Source organism: Oryzias latipes, chromosome 11, assembly GCF_002234675.1.
Source record: "Oryzias latipes chromosome 11, ASM223467v1".
Taxonomy (NCBI): Eukaryota; Metazoa; Chordata; class Actinopteri; order Beloniformes; family Adrianichthyidae; genus Oryzias; species Oryzias latipes.
The window spans coordinates 279,374-298,307 of record NC_019869.2 but is presented as its reverse complement, the minus strand read 5'-3'; the positions used below and the strand labels follow the sequence as shown (position 1 = coordinate 298,307).

The 18,934-nt window shown below is 45.0% G+C and overlaps 1 protein-coding gene across 2 annotated transcripts; it reads right to left on the bottom strand.

Moving 5' to 3' along the window:
- Positions 1 to 4,804: 4,804 nt before the first annotated feature.
- Positions 4,805 to 10,390, bottom strand: slc39a4 (solute carrier family 39 member 4). Of its 2 annotated transcripts, XM_020700808.2 has the most exons (12): positions 9,931 to 10,390; positions 9,444 to 9,752; positions 9,097 to 9,283; positions 8,859 to 9,022; positions 8,578 to 8,755; positions 7,481 to 7,653; positions 7,191 to 7,364; positions 6,340 to 6,444; positions 6,175 to 6,226; positions 5,944 to 6,096; positions 5,685 to 5,872; positions 4,805 to 5,605 (listed from the first exon to the last, which is right to left on the bottom strand). In XM_020700808.2, the coding sequence occupies exons 3-12, from the start codon at positions 9,257 to 9,259 to the stop codon at positions 5,477 to 5,479; spliced, it is 1,479 nt and encodes a 492-aa protein (XP_020556467.1). In that variant the 5' UTR covers positions 9,260 to 9,283; positions 9,444 to 9,752; positions 9,931 to 10,390; the 3' UTR covers positions 4,805 to 5,476. The 2 variants fall into 2 exon arrangements, with proteins under 2 accessions (XP_020556467.1, XP_020556469.1); XM_020700810.2 differs by lacking the exon at positions 9,931 to 10,390 and having other exon boundaries at positions 9,444 to 9,824.
- Between the last annotated feature and the right edge of the window lie 8,544 nt (positions 10,391 to 18,934).

Here is an 18,934-nt window from a genome sequence, read left to right as displayed (position 1 = left end):
TTCTGTGGTCTGTAAATGAGCGAGTTTGACCAGAACCGCCTCTGATCCGACCCGATCCAGCCTCTAGCCATGACTCAGAAGCTGTTGGAAAGAAACCCCACCTTTAATCCACCCCTCCATCCATCCATCCATTCTTCCCCCCGTTCTCCTCTCCCGTCCATCTGGATCCAGAATCCAGAGGCACCTATTTGCTCAGATCTGTCAGTAGAACCCGAGTTGCTCCCAGACCAGCTGAGATCCGGACCCTGGATCTTTCCTGGGGGTCTGTAGCAGATGCCCCCAGCTGAGCCTCAGAGGAGCAGTTCTCTGAGCTCCTCCAGGTGACCGGGATTATCCAGATCCCCTCATGGTGAGGAACCGGGTCGAGCAGTGAACCCACAGTTCTGCCTCTGGGTTGGGTTCTGTCTGAACGTCTACCGTCTCACGCTCCACCCGGACTCCTCAGGTGCTCCATCCACCAGGAGACGGAAAACCTTTAGAGACTCATCGGAGATTTTTGGATTCTTCTTTGAACGTTCTACAGTTTAACGGTTTTCCTCTGAAAGTGAAACCAGTTTCTGGTTTGGAGAAACCTCCTCTGACCGAAGGAAGAGGAGGATCCACAGCTCTGAGAAAGGAGAACTTAAGCTGTGGATCCAGGAGAAACCCAGAGGAGTGCTGGACGTTCTGAAGTGTTGGGAACATCAGGGCCGATCAGCTGGCTAGACCTTCTTCCTGAAGGAACTTCTCCTTTAGTAGAACATTTCAGATTGAATCCAGAACTAAATGGTTCTGATGGTGTTGAACCTGGGATCCTGCAGAACCCGTGTGGACAAAATGTTGATCTGGAATGGAGAGGCCCTCCAGTGGATCCTCACAGCAGGTCAGGTTGACCCAACAGAACCAGGACATGTAGTTTCTGATCCAGTTCTGGTTCTCTGGTGTTTTTTACTCTAAACTCATTTCCTGCTGTAGGAGGAACTGGATCCAGATTAACCGGTTTGGGTTTACAGCAGTGAGCTAAGCTTCTGCTTTATGACCTTCTGACCTTTGTGCTGGCGCGGGTCCGTCAGGGCGGGGCGGGGCGGGGCGGCGGCTGTCCCTGATACCACTGGTTCAAGGTTTCTGCACCGTTTGCTGCTTTTCTTGGTTTTATTTCCTCTTGGGGAGATGCTGACTCGGCGTGGAAATGGTTCAGTCCAAACTCGTGTCTTTCCAAATTCTGAGGAACCAGAAGGCCGGCAACCCAAGATTCCAGATGATCAGAGGCGGTTTTCTGTCGTCTGGGGTTTCTGGTTTCTTCTGTTATCCCCCCCCCCCCACAGACAAAGCTGGACACAAGTCACCAAAAACCATAAAACCCAATAAAACGTGAAGCATTGAAAAGATCTGACCATAAAAGCTGATGACGGTCATGTGTGTCGGTTCTGCTGGTGACTGTCACCTGATGAAGGTGCGAAGAAGACCACGGCAGCTGCTCCGGTTCCTCCTGGGTCATCTGGACCAATGGCAGCAGAGGATGCTGTCATGTACCTGCAGGGCGCACACTCGTGTAGAAGAGCTATGCCACCTTCCTCCAAGGCCCAAAGCGCTTTCACACACCTACGGTGGCGCCGCTGCTGAACGCCGGCGCCAACCTACAACCAAGGGCAGTTCGACACGTGAGCGAATCGAACCTACGATCTCCTGATCTGAGGTCCTACCGCTGCTCTCTGGCCGCCGTGGCTGTAAGGTCTGGTTGTGTCTGACCCCCCCAACCCCTAAAAACTATACAGAGCAGCACGATGTGGTTCCTGGATGTAAAAAGCAATTCTGGCGCCGCGCTCACTACTATTTCTTTTAAATGGTGGAAATGACGTCATCGATTTCACAAAGTTAAAATCTAACTGGAATGAGCGTTTTGGGACAATTATTTATGAGTAAACGTTGATGGGTTATTAAAAATATACATTTAAATACCTTTTTTTTTGGGGCAAAAATTGTTCTGAAGCAATGCATTGTGGTCTATATTTGCCAATCCTAGTGAGCATCGATGCACACTGAGACTTCTGGGAGATTTCTAGGCCACTGGATTTTGGAATGGTAGATTCTATAGTTCCCTATACAGCGAGTAGGGAAGGAATTGGGACACAACCCCAGTGATCCAGCCGCTCATGGTCACGTTGGCCGTCTGAGGCCGGACCTCATGGAGTCACTGCTTGAGCACATGGCAGAGATAAGGTTCTGCCTGCAGGTGGATGGACTTATCAGCGGACTTTGTCCCTCATGTGTCCACGCCAGGAGTGGGCTGATCAGATCAGACGGGACTTATGCAACACGTTCATCTGGAAGACCAGACGTCTGCCCGGGCGTCTTGAGATGGCGCTTCCAGCCATCCACAGGTCCAACAGAACCGTTTCAATGAGGCCCGTTCTGCTGAATGTGTTCATTCAACCCTCCGTAGTCTGACCAACTCTGCTTCCAGGAGAATCACTGTCAGCAGACAGAAAACAGCAAATGGAATTCTTCATTATTCCCAGATTCCTCCCAGAATTAGGAAAAACTTCCTTTCTGCTGCTGCTCTGCTCTCCTGGAATAAAACTCCAAACTCTGCGTCTGTGTGACCTCATTCCCTTGAATGGCTTTGAAGCACAGCTTTTATGCACACGTCACTCTGAACCTGACTGCATAACTCATCATTGAACCTTTTATTATTGTTATACTGTTCATTTGAATTGTTTTATTTCTAATTTATTGTTTGTTTTATTGTGGTCCTGGTCTCCCTTGAAAAAGACATTTGATCATTTTTATTTGTTCTTGGTGTCCAAACGTTCAGGACGTTCCTGCGTTGTACTTTTGGTAGTCGTATCTTTTACCCATTTCAATATTTTTTTTGCATTTCTTTTTTTTTTAGCTCACTTGTAAATAATGAGAAATTCCTTGAAACCTTCAAAAATGTTGTTCAGTTTTGAAACTTATGAACTTCCAAATACTTTGAGCACATTTTCACAACATGCTAGCTTTTTTTTTGCTAATTGGAGTCAAGCAGAGGTTTTTGGGTATTATGCAGATAGTTTTAGCATTTTCAGGAAATTCTTTCAACAATTTCCAAAATTGCCAAAGCCTCTGCAGCAACCAAATCCAGCAGAAAGCATTCACACTAGCACTATCACAGCTAAAGCAACTTTTGTAGTTATTATTCATCAGAACCACAAACTGTTTGACAAAATCTGTTTGAATCATTTTCATGTCTGAGAAGAAAGAGATGAAGAAAGACTGAAGGAATCAAACCAGCAGCCTGTGAGACGCTGCCTTTTCCAGACGAGGAACCAGAAGCAGAACCAGCATTTCCTTTTAATGTTTTACATTCTACCTTATCTAGCAAGCCTGATTTGGTCCATAAATGAGTAATTCGGTTTAGTCAGTTGATGTTGTGAAACACCAACCAAACATCAACCAAAACCCATAAAACACCAACCAAACCCCATAAAACACCAACCAAACCCCATAAAACACCAACCAAACACCAACCAAACACCAACCAAAACCCATAAAACACCAACCAAACACCAACCAAACATCAACCAAAACCCATAAAACACCAACCAAACACCAACCAAACCCCATAAAACACCAACCAAACACCAACCAAACATCAACCAAAACCCATAAAACACCAACCAAACACCAACCAAACATCAACCAAAACCCATAAAACACCAACCAAACACCAACCAAACCCCATAAAACACCAACCAAACACCAACCAAACATCAACCAAAACCCATAAAACACCAACCAAACCCCATAAAACACCAACCAAACCCCATAAAACACCAACCAAACACCAACCAAACCCCAACCAAAACCCATAAAACACCAACCAAACACCAACCAAACATCAACCAAAACCCATAAAACACCAACCAAACATCAACCAAAACACCAACCAAACACCAACCAAACATCAACCAAAACCCATAAAACACCAACCAAACACCAACCAAAACCCATAAAACACCAACCAAACACCAACCAAAACACCTACCAAACACCAACCAAAACACCCACCAAACACCAACCAAAACACCAACCAAACATCAACCAAAACCCATAAAACACCAACCAAACACCTACCAAACACCAACCAAAACACCAACCAAACATCAACCAAAACTCATAAAACACCAACCAAACACCAACCAAAACACCAACCAAACACCAACCAAAACCATAAAACACCAACCAAACACCAACCAAAACACCAACCAAACACCAACCAAAACACCAACCAAACACCAACCAAACCCCATAAAACACCAACCAAAACCCATAAAACATCAACCAAACACCAACCAAACATAAACCAAACATAAACCAAACCTCAACCAAACACCAACCAATCGCCAACCAAAACCCCTAAAACACCATCTAAAACCATTAGCCAAAAACTATTCAAACACCAGCTACACACCAACCAGATGCCAACCAAACACCAACCAAGATGTCCTGCAGTTCAACGTCCATAGAAAGTTTTGTCATCATCACTTTGTCACCGTCTAAAAAGTATCTATCAATAAGGAATAAATTGCGTTTAGTGTTAGCAGAGAACCAGCTGAACCTCCTGCTGTTCTGAGCCATTTAAAACCCAAACCTGTTCAACTCAGGAAATGTGTTCAAACTTTAGCTTTTCAGGAATCATTACAGTAAAAACACAGAAATGGAAACAGATTTTGTCTGAATGATTGACAACAAAAACAGTTTTATGGCTGAAGGTGGAGTGTAAAGAGGGATTGAACTGGTTCTTAATCTTTTAGCAGATATAAAAAAATCTTTAAAACATCACAGATTTGAAGACAGTTTGTCAAACTTTTATTTTTATAGTTCATAGAAAGCTCTGAACTCTTTATTTTGCATTATCAGAACAATACGACTCATTTTTCATGAAAGCATCAAAAAACAAAGAAAAACTGTGAATTTTGTGTCTGAGAACCATCAAAATGTCCAAATGGTCCAAACCTCTGAAGCTTCTGCAGGTTTGATCATCTTTTTCACAAATGCAGATATTAGAGAAATCTTTCATAAATACAATCCCCACATTTCTTTTCATGGTAATCTGGATAATGTTCTAAAAGACGATTATCTATAATGTACAAACAGAACAATCTGTAATCAGAGAAACAAGAACAAAGTCTTCAGATAATCTGTCATCTGACGTCCGTTAAAGCTCATCATCAGTGTTCCCTCACTGATTTAGTTTATTTATGTGCATCTTAACATGTTAAAGAAATGTAATTAAATAAATACACAGTCAGATCTAACTTCACTTCACATTAACACTGTTTTTTCAAGCATTTGTCAGTATTTTTGGCTACACTAATGCTACAGCTGAACGCTTGGGTGCATTGAAAGTCTTGGTTGATGCATGAATCCAGTTTGTCTCTCATTCATGGTGTCCCTTCACACTGGACAAACCTCACGTCAGAAGAACTCTGACTGCGTTCACCTGGAAAAACGGTTAAAAGTGGATTTTGTCCTCAAAAAGCGACAGCAGCAGCAGGACGCTCCACCCCGTCAGAAGGCCCAGGTTCTGCAGAGCAAACGTCAACCACGGCCTCCTGCTCCTGGCGTGGACCAGCGTGGGCAGCTGAAAGGACAAGTCAAGACGCCGACGTCACTTTGACACCCTTGTGTTTCTGGTGAAGGCGTCCACGGATGTGACTCACCATGTCAGCCAGTCCCACGTACATAAAGAGTCCTCCTGCGACCGCCGTGATCCACTGCGTGGTCGCAAAATCCGTGGCGACCGACAAAGCGATGTACAGGCCGACGAATGAGATCATGGCGCTGGCCAGGTTCAAAAGCAGCGCTCTGGGGACGGACATGCCGCTGTAGAGCAGGATAGCAAAATCCCCTGCAGAAGAAACGCCGGCGTGAATGCGCCTCCACGGGAAGAACCTCAAACCCCACCTGAACACCGCTTACCAACTTCATGTGGTAACTCGTGACACAGCACAGCCACGGAGGTGGCCAGGCCCGACTTCCATGACAGGGAGAAGGCGGCGCCCACTGCCAGGCCGTCGGCAAAGTTATGGATGCCATCTCCGATGGTTATCATGTAAGGCAGCATCCGCGTCTCTGCAGGTGAAGAAGGCGGGGTCAGGAGAACCCCAGATGACCTGAACTGATGACCAGGTTTGATTTGTCTTCACTGACCTCGTTTATCTTCATTCAGGTCGGACACAGACTTCTGCTTTTCTATCTCGACCTGAAACCAACATTAGATATAAAAGATCAGAAACAAGGAAGCGGCTGAAGTCGGCCTTTGGTTTGAACTGGTGCTGAGCAGAAACCGGTGACGGTTCAGTGTCTTCTTCTTACCAGGTCAGTTTCTGACGTGGACTGGTTTCTGTCTTTCTGTCTCCGTTCCTTTTGGAACATTTCTAAAACTCTGCCGTGGTCACAGTGATGCGGATCAGATTCTTCCTGAACTCAGAGGAAAACACAAAAAGCTGGAGACTGTTCCAATATAAAAACATCTCCGAGGTTTTCTTTTCATTAGTTAGAAAATGCTCCATAAATCATACTTTGAGTGGATTCATTAAGGCCGTAGTCACATTGACCTGTACAGGGGGTCGACCCTGGGTTCTGCTGGTTTTTGGGTTGTTCGGGTCCGTGGAGGGGAGCGGCTGCATCTTAGAGGGAGGCAGGTGTGTCTGTGGTTCACTTGAGGCTTGTACGGCTCAAGAGACGTCATGACAATGGGCCGTACCATTGTTGTACATGTGGTAGGTGTATTGTGAAGTATTCGTAAGGATAATGGAAGCTACACGCACTGATGACGGGTGATGATGTCGTACGGCGTCCTTACGCCACACTCTAGTTGCTAGGAAGGTGTGAGTTCTGGCTCCTACTGACTGGGAAAATAATGCACGCACGGGGCGTGTGCACGTGCTGCATTTGTGTTCATAGGGCGTCCATAGGACGTCCACACAAACTACACTTTCTCATTTCTAACAGTCAGGCTGCAGCGAGGAGCGTGCACGTATCACGTGAACAGCACTAACGGGCTCCTCTGAAGCATTTGGGGGGCTAAAATCAATAAAAACATCCTGGTTCACTGAGCAGTCTACGACCTCAACATTTCGCGAAGACGCAGTACAGATTTGACCATTTTCCCCCCGCGGACGTATCCACTCGTAAGGGACTAAGGCTTTGAGACAGGAACTCACTGCATGTTGGTGGTGATTCTCCTGTGTGATCAGAGAGAATATGGATTCCATCAGATAGAAAAGGTAAATTCCTCCCAGCGCTGCCAGCATCTTGTAGGTGTAATCTGGAATTCCCTCCTCATGGCTGTGATCAGAGCTGCTGTCCTCATCCGAGTGGACGTGTAAACCCAGAAACTGGACAGAAGGACCAGAAACCAACACCAAGGTGAGGATCTTTCCTACCACAGACCAGCAGGAGCATTTTCCACTGGACTAAAGTCCTCTTTGTTCCAAATGTTCAGGTTCTGTACCATGGGTACCAGGTGCAGCAAGGCATCCCCAGTGAGGGAACCGACAGCCATGCTGATGCAGAACTGGATACACAACTGGAAAACGTTTGTGCACGAGGTACACAACAGCAGAACGATGCCGAGCATGGACACCAGCGTTATCACCACGTTGGCCACAGTGGCATAGAGGTATCCTGCAAGAAGGAAAGGGCAAAGCATGATGGGTAAATCAAACTCTCTAGACGCAAAGGAAAACCTCATCTGACACGTGCACACTGACCCTGTTCATGGTGGAGGACACAACAACTAAATAAAGGTAAAAAACCAGCCTGAATGTGTTTGTCTGGTAGCTTTAAGAGTTGAGTGTCAGTAGATGAGATTGGATTTATTACAAACATGTAAATAATCAATACGATCATCAAGTCTCTGTTAGACTGGACTAAAGAAATGTCACTGAATGGAGAATTATGTAGCATCTATCTCACAATCTTCTGCTTCACCTCCGTTTATTAAACTAAAGCAAGAGAACTTGAAATATTGGGATGTTTGCTTTAAGTCTTTTCAATCGTTTTATTGATCCCTAAAAGTTATCTGAGAGTACTGTTATATTGACAGGAATTTTTTACTTTGATTTTCTAAAGAATAATAAAAGCTTTTGATTTGTGGCTTGTAAGAGACCAGCAGGATGTTAGAGTTCCAAAGTGTTTTAAAGAAAAACCCAGAAAAAAAGTAACATTAGGGTTCTGAAGGCTGAAGGGTTCATGGATTCAACGAGTCATGGATTCATGGAGTGATGGATTTAAGGATTCAAGGATTTAAGGATTCATGGATTCATGGAGTCGTGGATTTAAAGAGTCATGGATTCATGGAGTCAAGGATTAATGGATTCAAGGATTCAAGGATTCAATGAGTTCATCCGAAGTTTATAGCCATAAGGGAATCATGGTTCATTGATTCAGGGAATCAAACCAACAACCAACCCTAAACCGTTCTGAGGGTCTTTGACAGAAACATTTGGTAAAAAAGAACATCCAAGTTCCCCAAATCTTGTGGTTCTTACAGAACCAATGACTCATCGGTAAGTGGAACCCCCTCTGTCGTCATGGTAACAGACTCACTCTCAGCCTCTGTGAGTCCGTCTTGTGTTTCCGGTTCGGTCGCCTCTGCACACGCTCCACTGAGGATCTGCTGGATGAAAGCAGGACTGAGGCGGACCACCTCAGACCGACCCATTCCGGAGTGGGCGGAGCCAGTCAGACCGTGGATCTGAAGCAGTTCCCCAGCAGAGAAACAGCGCTGAGACGGGAAAAGAGAAAGTATGGATGAACTCAAACGGAACCCAAAGATCTTCAGACAGAGTCCGGCAGCCTTCAGTCCCGTGTTTGGTCCAGGTACCTACATGCTCCCAGGTGGCGTTGGCTTCATGCTTTTCACTGCTCCTCTTCCTCCGACCTTTCTGTTCATGATGATGATGATGGTGGCTCTCATGGTCATCAAGCATGAATGCATGCTCATGATCTTCTCCTGATCCAATGTTCAGCACCATCATGAGATTCTCCAGAGCTGCAGGAGGGAAGCATGTTCAGAAGGACACGCGTGTGATGATGTAATAAGTGACCGGTTTCAACTATCCTTACCTTCAACGGTAAAGTTCTCTGAGCCCACGTGATCCATGATGAAGTCCAGGAAGAAGCTCTCCTCAGGCAGAGGATGAGCGCTGAAGCAGTGTCCTAGCAGAGCGTGGGTCAGCACGCGGCCCAGGACCACGCCCACTTCCGGCGACGCCTCAGCTTCCTGCATGATGCTGCTGGCTGTTGCACAGCTCTGGTTACCATGGTGACACAGAAGGATCAAACAGGTGAATGCAGCTTCCACTTAGTGTGACGGTTTCTCCGCCCGCGTCCTCTGTCCTCAGGAATGATCGGACCTTCAGAACAGAACCTGAGCTGCTGGAATCAGCGTTTGCATCATCTCTGTGTTCTACCTGATTCTCAGCAGCTTCATAGTGACTCTGCAGCTCCTGCAGCAGATCCTCCAGAGCATAAATGCTGATGTCACCGTGGTCGCCCAGCGTGTACGTGTGCAGAAAACGCTCGGTCTCCTCCGCCCACCTCCCGTCCTTCGCCGCGGCGCAGACCAGGTCAGGAGAGGACAGGAAGAGGACGCTGCCGGCTGCCAGAGCGGGAAACTGAGACGCGCCGACCGTGAAGGTTCTGCCGCTCTTCCCGCCTTCCTCCAGCGTGTGGGCGGAGCTGTTGCCGACGAGCTGGTGAACGGCGCCGTCCAGATCACACTGAACAACAGCCACAGACAGAACGTCAAGAAACGTCCAGAGTGAGGAGGTCTGAACACATATGAAAAACGTTTCTGTTCATTTAACTGGACAGAAAGATTTCACCATAAAGGCAGATAAGAAAAGAACGGAGGGAAAGAAAACACAACGATAAAACCCTGAAAACATCTCTGCTGACCTGGAGATTATCTACAAATGTAGAACAAAATGTTTCACTAAATCATTCCAACTGATTTCTTTGATCTCTTCCAAGGAATTCCGACATTTTCCTGGTTTTAGAACAGAAACTTTCCTTTATTGTTTCATTTCTGTTGAGGAACGGCTCTCTGGGGTTTGTTTTATTGCTCTGAAGCGTTCCGTGGAGGAAACTCCTGGAAGGTTTTGGTTCTTCTGTCCTCTGAAGGAAGAACTGAGAGGATTTCATGGAGGCTTTGGAGCGACGGCCCGTCTGACCCGAGCAGCACGCCGCGACCCGTAGAGGAATTCTTTCATCGCATTCCTTCACTGTCCAGCTGAAGTCATTCTCACTCCTTTCTTCCTTTGCTGCCCTGCAGCAGCTTTTTGTCGGTTCTGCAGTTCTGAAGAAGCTCAGGAACTTTGCTCCTACTGATAAGATGAGGGTTGCATAACCGCGTCCCACAAACCAAATGGCTTTTCTGATGACGTCTGCAGAGTTTTCTAGACGAAGCCCCATGATGCCTGTGTGGTCACCATGACAACGCTGAAATGAGATCTTTTTTATTTGTATTTTATTTAACCTTTCTTTAGAGGAAATGTCCCACTGAGATGAAGAATCTCTTTTTCACGCGAGTCCTGGCTAAAACAATACGTTACATTTACAGTAAAAATGTAAACATTTCAAACTTAAATAAATCAAAATGAGAGCTCATGTAAAACGGGTGACTTTGTCCTCCATCAGCCTGGATTTAAACATATTCAGAGGAAGGAGTTTTTTTTATTTCCAGCTTTTTTGTAGAGTGGAGGGGCAGAAAAGACCAGAGCCTAATAAAACATCTCATTTCATAATTCATAATCCATCATTCCAGCCATGGATTTGGTTTATATTATTTCAGGAAAAATGAAAAGATTCACATCCAGTCCTCAGAAAAAAGACTCTGTTAACTGTGACTCCTGATAACAGAAGGAAAAACGTTCAGAACCTCTTTTGGTTCAAATCTGTCAACTTTCTGAGTTCAACTGGCTGACAGTTTTAGTAAAGATAAACATTTAAAAACTACAAGAGCAGCTGGACTGACTGACTGACTGACTGACTGACGGCTCTGGATCATCAGAACTAAAAGAGTTTGGATTCTTTTCTAAAGGACCTTCATGAACCAGAACGATCTAAGTTCTCTGACTGCAGGAAGAACCAAACACCACTAAGTCCTAAACCTCTTTTGTTCGGTTCCGATAACAGCTCGGTTCGGCAGCCTGACTCTGGCCGTGCTTGGCCTCACCTGGCTGCACCTGGGCTCGCGGGCATCAATAAAACCTACCTTTCCACACGGCACTCCGCCGCACTGCACACGCGCCTGCAGCGCCTTAAAGAGCGCGCGGACGGAGCGCTCCGTCAGATGCTGCTGTCCCGGGGCCAGCACGCGGACCACGGCCTCGTACGCGCCCTCCACCGCGGGGGTGGCCCCGACGGAACCGAGCAGAACCGGGCCCGAACACAGAACCGTCACGAGCAGCCTGCTTAAGGAGAACATGCTGGAGCTCATCAGTGATGAAGGTGGAGAGGAATGCAGTGCGGGCATTTATCTCAGCTTCACTTATATCACTGTGAGGAACCTCTGCGGTCTCCACACTCTGGCCTGTGATTGGCTGAGACGTGGCTCGTGCTCCTCCATACCTGTCTGCCCTGAAAAAGGTGACCTGCAGCCAACAGCTCTGCTGCACATCTGAAACCAGCAGACTTTCAAAGTAAAGGAGGAATAGCCAGGCTTTTATTGTGAAAAGGCCTGGAAGCTTGAACATGAAAGCTCAGTCTCACTGTTCCAAAACTGCTAAAGACGGTTCCGAATGTTCCAAAACCAAAGAATAAGAAAAACATTCAGACAAATCTAAATGAAGGCCTGACGTTCATTTGCATAGAATCCTATGTGGACATAAACACACATAACCCTGCAACACACAGTTGGACAGTAAATAAGTTCATTTCTAACAAAGACAACATATTTACAGCAGATCCAGTGTTCCTAATGTCTGCTGTGTCTAGAAAGCGCTGCTGGCTGATAAACGACCACCTTATCAACAGGTTTTCTTTGTCCTCCATGTGTCAGCGCTAAAGTCAGTTTAAGTTTGTCCATCACACATCCTTCCTGCTTCTTCTGGCTCTTTCTGCTTCTGTCGTATGCAGATGATGGAGCACAGTGATCCAGCAGATCTGCAGCAGGTTTCATGTTTGTGGGGGAAACGTTCTTCTTTTATTTCTGTTTGAAGGCGCTCACGCCGTTATTTCAAAAGCCCCAAAACAGAATGAAGAAAAAAGTGGACTCTTGTGTTGGACATGAACATTTTTATGGTTTCAAAAGCTGAAAACTTGAACAACAACATGAAGAGAGACTGAGGAGGATGCTTGAAGTTCAGTTTTATCAGTTTGTGATGTGACATTAAAGCACAGAACCTTCTATGATTGGTTATCACAGTTAGTTACTTCCAACAAAGAGTTTTACCAAATAATCCTGCATAGATTGATGGATTCTGTGATTAATTGTTCTTCAGTCGTCTTAATACACTTCTAGGTACAATCTGACCATTGACCTGAATCTACAATCTGACCATTTCACACATGTGCTTCACTGTCAGAACATTCATCTTCTAAACCTGTTTTTGTCCCTTTTGGGGTCACAGGGCTGCTGGAGCCTATCCCGGCTACTCGTGGGTGAAGGCAGGGGACGTCCTGGACCACAGGGCCACAATCACACACCCATGCAGCCTCACACTCAGGGAGAATTTAGAGTAACCAATTAGTTTGGCTTTAGTTCTAGTTTTTGTATTCAAGTCATCGTCCTTCACTTGGTTTGACAGGGGAGGTCTTAGTCTGGGATTAGGATTAGGATGCTGAAGTCCAACATCTCAGTTTCTTGGCTCCAGCATTTATTCTAAGTTTGTTTGGATCAAAAACATGACAGACGTCCGTAGAGAGGAAGCAGAGAAGAGTTTCTTCCTCCACCTTTGAGGACTTTGATGACTGAAGCATCATGGGAAGTGAAGCATCATGGGAAGTGAAGCATCTTTAAGCATCTGACAAAACCAGATCACCCGCAGCAGAAACATGGTTGACATGATCGGCGGCTCGCTGAGGATACAGGTGAAGGGGCTCTTTGTGGGACTGCCGGCGTGGGTGGGGGGCTCTTTGTGGGACTGCCGGCGTGGGTGGGGGACTCTTTGCGCTCTGCACCTGTCTGAGCAGGTCTACAGCCTCTGGATCCCGAGGCAGCTGTGCCCCTGAATGAGCAGCTCCTCGTCATGCACTCTGCTTTAGAGCCGTGGTGCCTCTGGTCCAAATCCCAAATGCTTTCATGCAGATACTTGTAATGTTGTAAAACACTGTCGGCTGTCTCCCAGTTACACACTGGCATGTCTTTCACCCGTCCAGACTGACCTAAAATAGCCCGACTGCAGGATCTGTGGACTCTAGCAGGAAGAAGAACATGGGTGAAGCATCTCCATGTTCCTCCGTGTTCCTCCCTCATGTCGGCTCCGGGGTAAGAATGGACCTTTTAGTGACTTTGGTTGAAATCATTGAAAACACAGACATTCCACATTTGCTTGTGGTTCCCACAGGTGGTCTGGCAGGTAAACAGTTCATGGCTGCAGACAGAAATAACACTTCAAATGTTCATTTGGACTCTTATTCAAAATGCAGAATCTTCATTTTAGGGACGGGTCAAAGTCGACCCAAACATCATGAGCGCTGCAGTTTCAACAGAAGCATTCTGTAATCTGTTCAGTCCTTTTTTTCCATTTTGTTGGGATAAAGGTTACCAAAAAAGTCAAAAAGCCGTGAAGCAATAAACCATGATGTGGTCCTTTATTGCTTTTCAAACTGAAAAATCAGCAGCTCTCCACTGAACTGCAGGAAAACTAAGAGTCATTTTCCTTCAAACTGTTTTCCCGAACAACAACGTTTGGCATCAGGTGTTTGATGAAGACAAACCTTTACTTCCCTCATCATCATCATCATTCACAGAGAAACAAATCTGTCTGGTTTTCACCCGTCTGACCTAGAGTGAGTGGGACTTGGAGGTTGTGGGTTCAAATCCACAGATGGGCCAGATAATGGCCACGTTTGTGCGCGTTACCCGATTGGCCAACAGATGGCGAGGCTGCTCTGCGTTCATGCAGCTGCTTCCCCTGAAACAGAACATTTGGTGAAAAAGTGAAGATTTGAAAGATTTTTGCTGCTGTTGTCTTAGTGGTCTGAAGAGGAAAAAACACAGAGGGAGAACAAGATAATGTTGTTTTCACATGAAGAAGATTTTTGATAAATGATAGTTTTGTCCAGAAAGATTCATTTTAATGCATTTGTTTTGATCTGGACTTTTTTTTTCTTTCCTTTGATTATTTTCATTGTTCTTTTGCATTTCAGACCAGACCATTGACTGTATATGAGAACTGGACTGAGTGGCCCCGCCCCCCTGGCTTCCAAAACAGGAAGTGGCTCCAAGAAGCCAAAATCCCACAGATTCTATATAGAAATAAACGGCTGTTCCTCCGTCGTTCTATGGGTCAGAACTGTTCTGGATCTGACACCTTTTCTGAGGATCCTCGTTTTTTTCATATCTTTTCTGTTGTTCAGGCTATGAACTGACCAATCAGATGCCTCAATAAAAGTAGGTGGAGGCTGCTGACCCCCACATCCAACGTTAGAAATGTTTCATTTGCAGATTTCGTGTAGCCCGCTTCAAGTGGTAGGGGTGTGGCCTTCCAACAAGCTCCATCCTGATTGGCCAGAGCGGTTCCCAAAGAAGAGAAGACTAGGACCAACTTGGACCAATCACTGCTTACTGGTGACGTCTGCATGAGGAATAAAAGGCCACTAACTTTATTTGATTGGAGGCAGAAGTAAAGTGTTTTCTATGGATGACGTCACACTGACCCCGCCCACTTCTGACACCCGGTCAGTGGGTAAAACGCGCATCAAACCTCCATTCAGATGTTGTTTCTGCATTTGAACATGTTGTGTTTGCTTCCTTTCTTCTGGACTGGGTCTAAACGGTGTCGTGCTGCTGTTGGGCCTGACATGAACGGGAATCATGCCGGCAGTCAGTCGCTCTCGGCTTCAAACCACTCAAGTGTTGGAGATTGACTTGATTGGCTTCACACACACATGAACACACACATATTAAGGCTGGCTTATGGCGGTAATGCATGTGGGACCCTTGACATCTGTGGGTGTCTACACACACACACACACACACACACACACACACACACACATTGCAGTGACCTGGTTTCATGCATCCTGTTGTCTGTCAGTAAACCTGTGGACGTTCTCAGCGTTCATCCTCTGCATTACTGATGACCCGCGAAGAACAGGGAAAAATTCTGAAGAAAACCTGGAGATTTGTTTGCTGCAGCACAAAATTTCATCATCCTGGAGGGAAAAATTCATACTGGAGGAAAAACTTCTTCATCCTGGAGGGACTATTTTGGCCCCTCTAGTTGGCAACACAGAGCATCATGTTAGGAATTCACAAGATTTTGCAAACAAAGTCAAACATCTTCAGCTGGATTCTGATGAGACGATGGTGTCTTATGATGTAACTTCCCTCTTCACCTGCATTCCCACCACCAAAGTAAGTGATTTAAGTGAGGAAGAGATTACTGCAGGATTCTCAGCTACAAGACAGAACAAATCTGACACCAGACCACATCTGCGAACTGCTGGAGTGTGCCTCAACTCCACATATTTACAATTCAGGGGAAACTTCTACAGGCAGAGGCACGGCTGTGCTATGGGCTCTCCAATCTCGCCCATTGTGGCCAATTTGTAAATGGAAGAAGTCGAGAGAAGAGCCCTGGACTCGTTCCCAGGTACCACTCCAAGCCACTGGTTCAGATATGTGGACGACACTTTGGTCAAGATCAAAATCCAGGAAGTGGAGACTTTCACAGATCATATCAACGCAGTCGGCAAGAACATCAAATTCACCAGGGAAGACACAAAGGACAACACCCTAGCCTTTCTAGACTGTGCAGTGATCATTGGAGAGGACAGACAGCTCCAGGTTGAAGTGTACAGGAAGCCGACTCACACAGATCAGTACCTGTTATTTGACTCAAACCACCCCTTACAGCACAAACTAGGCGTCATCAGGACATTACAACACAGAGCCCAGGAGGTCCCCACAAGCTCTGACGGAAAAGAAGAAAGAAGAGCAACATATCCGCCAAGCCCTCCGAACCTGTGGATATCCCAAGTGGGCATTCACCAGATCTCAACGTACAAGAAAACAAGACAAGAAGGAACAAGAGCCGAAACGGAACACTATTTCAATTCCATATATCTCAGGCCTGTCCGAAAAACTAAAAATGATTTTCAGACAACACAACATCCAAGTTCATCTCAAACCAATTAATACTCTCAGACAAAATCTGGTTCATCCAAAGGACAAAATTCCCAGCTACAAACAGAGTAATGTTGTGTACTCTATCCACTGCAAAGAGAACTGCAAGGAACAGTATATAGGAGAAACCAAACAACCTCAACACAAGCGGCTTCACCAACATCGCAGAGCCAACCCAAGTGGACCTGAGTCTGCAGTACATCTCCACCTGAAGGCCACAAACCACTCTTTCGAGGACAGTGAAGTCCGAATTCTAGCCAGAGAGAAAGGATGGTTTGAGCGAGGAGTGAAAGAAGCCATCTTTGTCAAGAAGGAGAAACCTTCTCTTAATAAGAATGGTGGTCTCGGGTTTATTCTTCCATCCATCTACAGCAGTGTTCTGAAACCTAAACAACCCAAACCAGTTCCACCTGGGTCGTTAACAGCTGAAAGAGATGACCAGTCTGGGGAGGGAGTCACTGGCTCCCCAACCCCCAGCTGAGGACAAGGACTCTTAACGACCAGAAACCATGTAGGTTAAGTTGACAAAACCATCCAGTTTCAGGTCTGACTCCTCCCCCATGAGCGGATATATACCAGCTCTTTTACCAGCTAATACAGAATTGACAAAGCCTCTTTGATAAGAGGTTAAACGTCTTCTAACTTAAAAACCAAGTCCAGATGACAACCCCTAAACCTACTACAATTCATCCTGGAGGAAAAACTCCTTCATTCTGGAGGAAAAACTTCTTCATTCTGGAGGAAAAACTTCTTTATCCTGGAGGAAAAACTTCTTCATTCTGGATGAAAAACCTCTTTATCCTGGAGGAAAAACTTCTTCATTCTGGAGGAAAAACTTCTTTATCCTGGAGGAAAAACTTCTTCATTCTGGAGGAAAAACTTCTTTATCCTGGAGGAAAAACTTCTTCATTCTGGAGGAAAAACTTCTTTATCCTGGAGGAAAAACTTCTTCATTCTGGAGGAAAAACTTCTTTATCCTGGAGGAAAAACTTCTTCATCCTGGAGGAAAAACTTCTTCATTCTGGAGGAAAAACTTCTTTATCCTGGAGGAAAACCTTCTTCATTCTGGAGGAAAAACTTCTTTATCCTGGAGGAAAAACTTCTTTATCCTGGAGGAAAAACTTCTTTATCCTGGAGGAAAAACTTCTTTATCCTGGAGGAAAAACTTCTTCATTCTGGAGGAAAAACTTCTTTATCCTGGAGGAAAAACTTCTTCATTCTGGATGAAAAACCTCTTTATCCTGGAGGCAAAACTTCTTCATCCTGGAGGAAAAACTTCTTCATTCTGGAGGAAAAACTTCTTTATCCTGGAGGAAAAACTTCTTTATCCTGGAGGAAAAACTTATTTATCCTGGAGGAAAAACTTCTTTATCCTGGAGGAAAAACTTCTTCATTCTGGAGGAAAAACTTCTTTATCCTGGAGGAAAAACTTCTTCATTCTGGAGGAAAAACTTCTTTATCCTGGAGGAAAAACTTCTTCATTCTGGAGGAAAAACTTCTTTATCCTGGAGGAAAAACTTCTTCATCCTGGAGGAAAAACTTCTTCATTCTGGAGGAAAAACTTCTTTATCCTGGAGGAAAAACTTCTTCATTCTGGAGGAAAAACTTCTTTATCCTGGAGGAAAAACTTCTTCATCCTGGAGGAAAAACTTCTTCATTCTGGAGGAAAAACTTCTTTATCCTGGAGGAAAACCTTCTTCATTCTGGAGGAAAAACTTCTTTATCCTGGAGGAAAAACTTCTTTATCCTGGAGGAAAAACTTCTTTATCCTGGAGGAAAAACTTCTTTATCCTGGAGGAAAAACTTCTTCATTCTGGAGGAAAAACTTCTTTATCCTGGAGGAAAAACTTCTTCATTCTGGATGAAAAACCTCTTTATCCTGGAGGCAAAACTTCTTCATCCTGGAGGAAAAACTTCTTCATTCTGGAGGAAAAACTTCTTTATCCTGGAGGAAAAACTTCTTTATCCTGGAGGAAAAACTTATTTATCCTGGAGGAAAAACTTCTTTATCCTGGAGGAAAAACTTCTTCATTCTGGAGGAAAAACTTCTTTATCCTGGAGGAAAAACTTCTTCATTCTGGACTAAAAACTTCTTTATCCTGGAGGAAAAACTTCTTCATTCTGGAGGAAAAACTTCTTTATCCTGGAGGAAAAACTTCTTCATTCTGGAGGAAAAACTTCTTCATTCTGGAGTAAAAACTTCTTCATCCTGGAGGAAAAACTTCTTTATCCTGGAGGAAAAAACTTCTTTATCCTGGAGGAAAAACTTCTTTATCCTGGAGGAAAAACTTCTTTATCCTGGAGGAAAAACTTCTTTATCCTGGAGGAAAAACTTCTTCATTCTGGAGGAAAAACTTCTTTATCCTGGAGGAAAAACTTCTTCATTCTGGAGGAAAAACTTCTTTATCCTGGAGGAAAAACTTCTTCATTCTGGAGGAAAAACTTCTTTATCCTGGAGGAAAAACTTCTTCATTCTGGAGGAAAAACTTCTTTATCCTGGAGGAAAAACTTCTTCATTCTGGAGGAAAAACTTCTTTATCCTGGAGGAAAAACTTCTTCATTCTGGAGGAAAAACTTCTTTATCCTGGAGGAAAACCTTCTTTATCC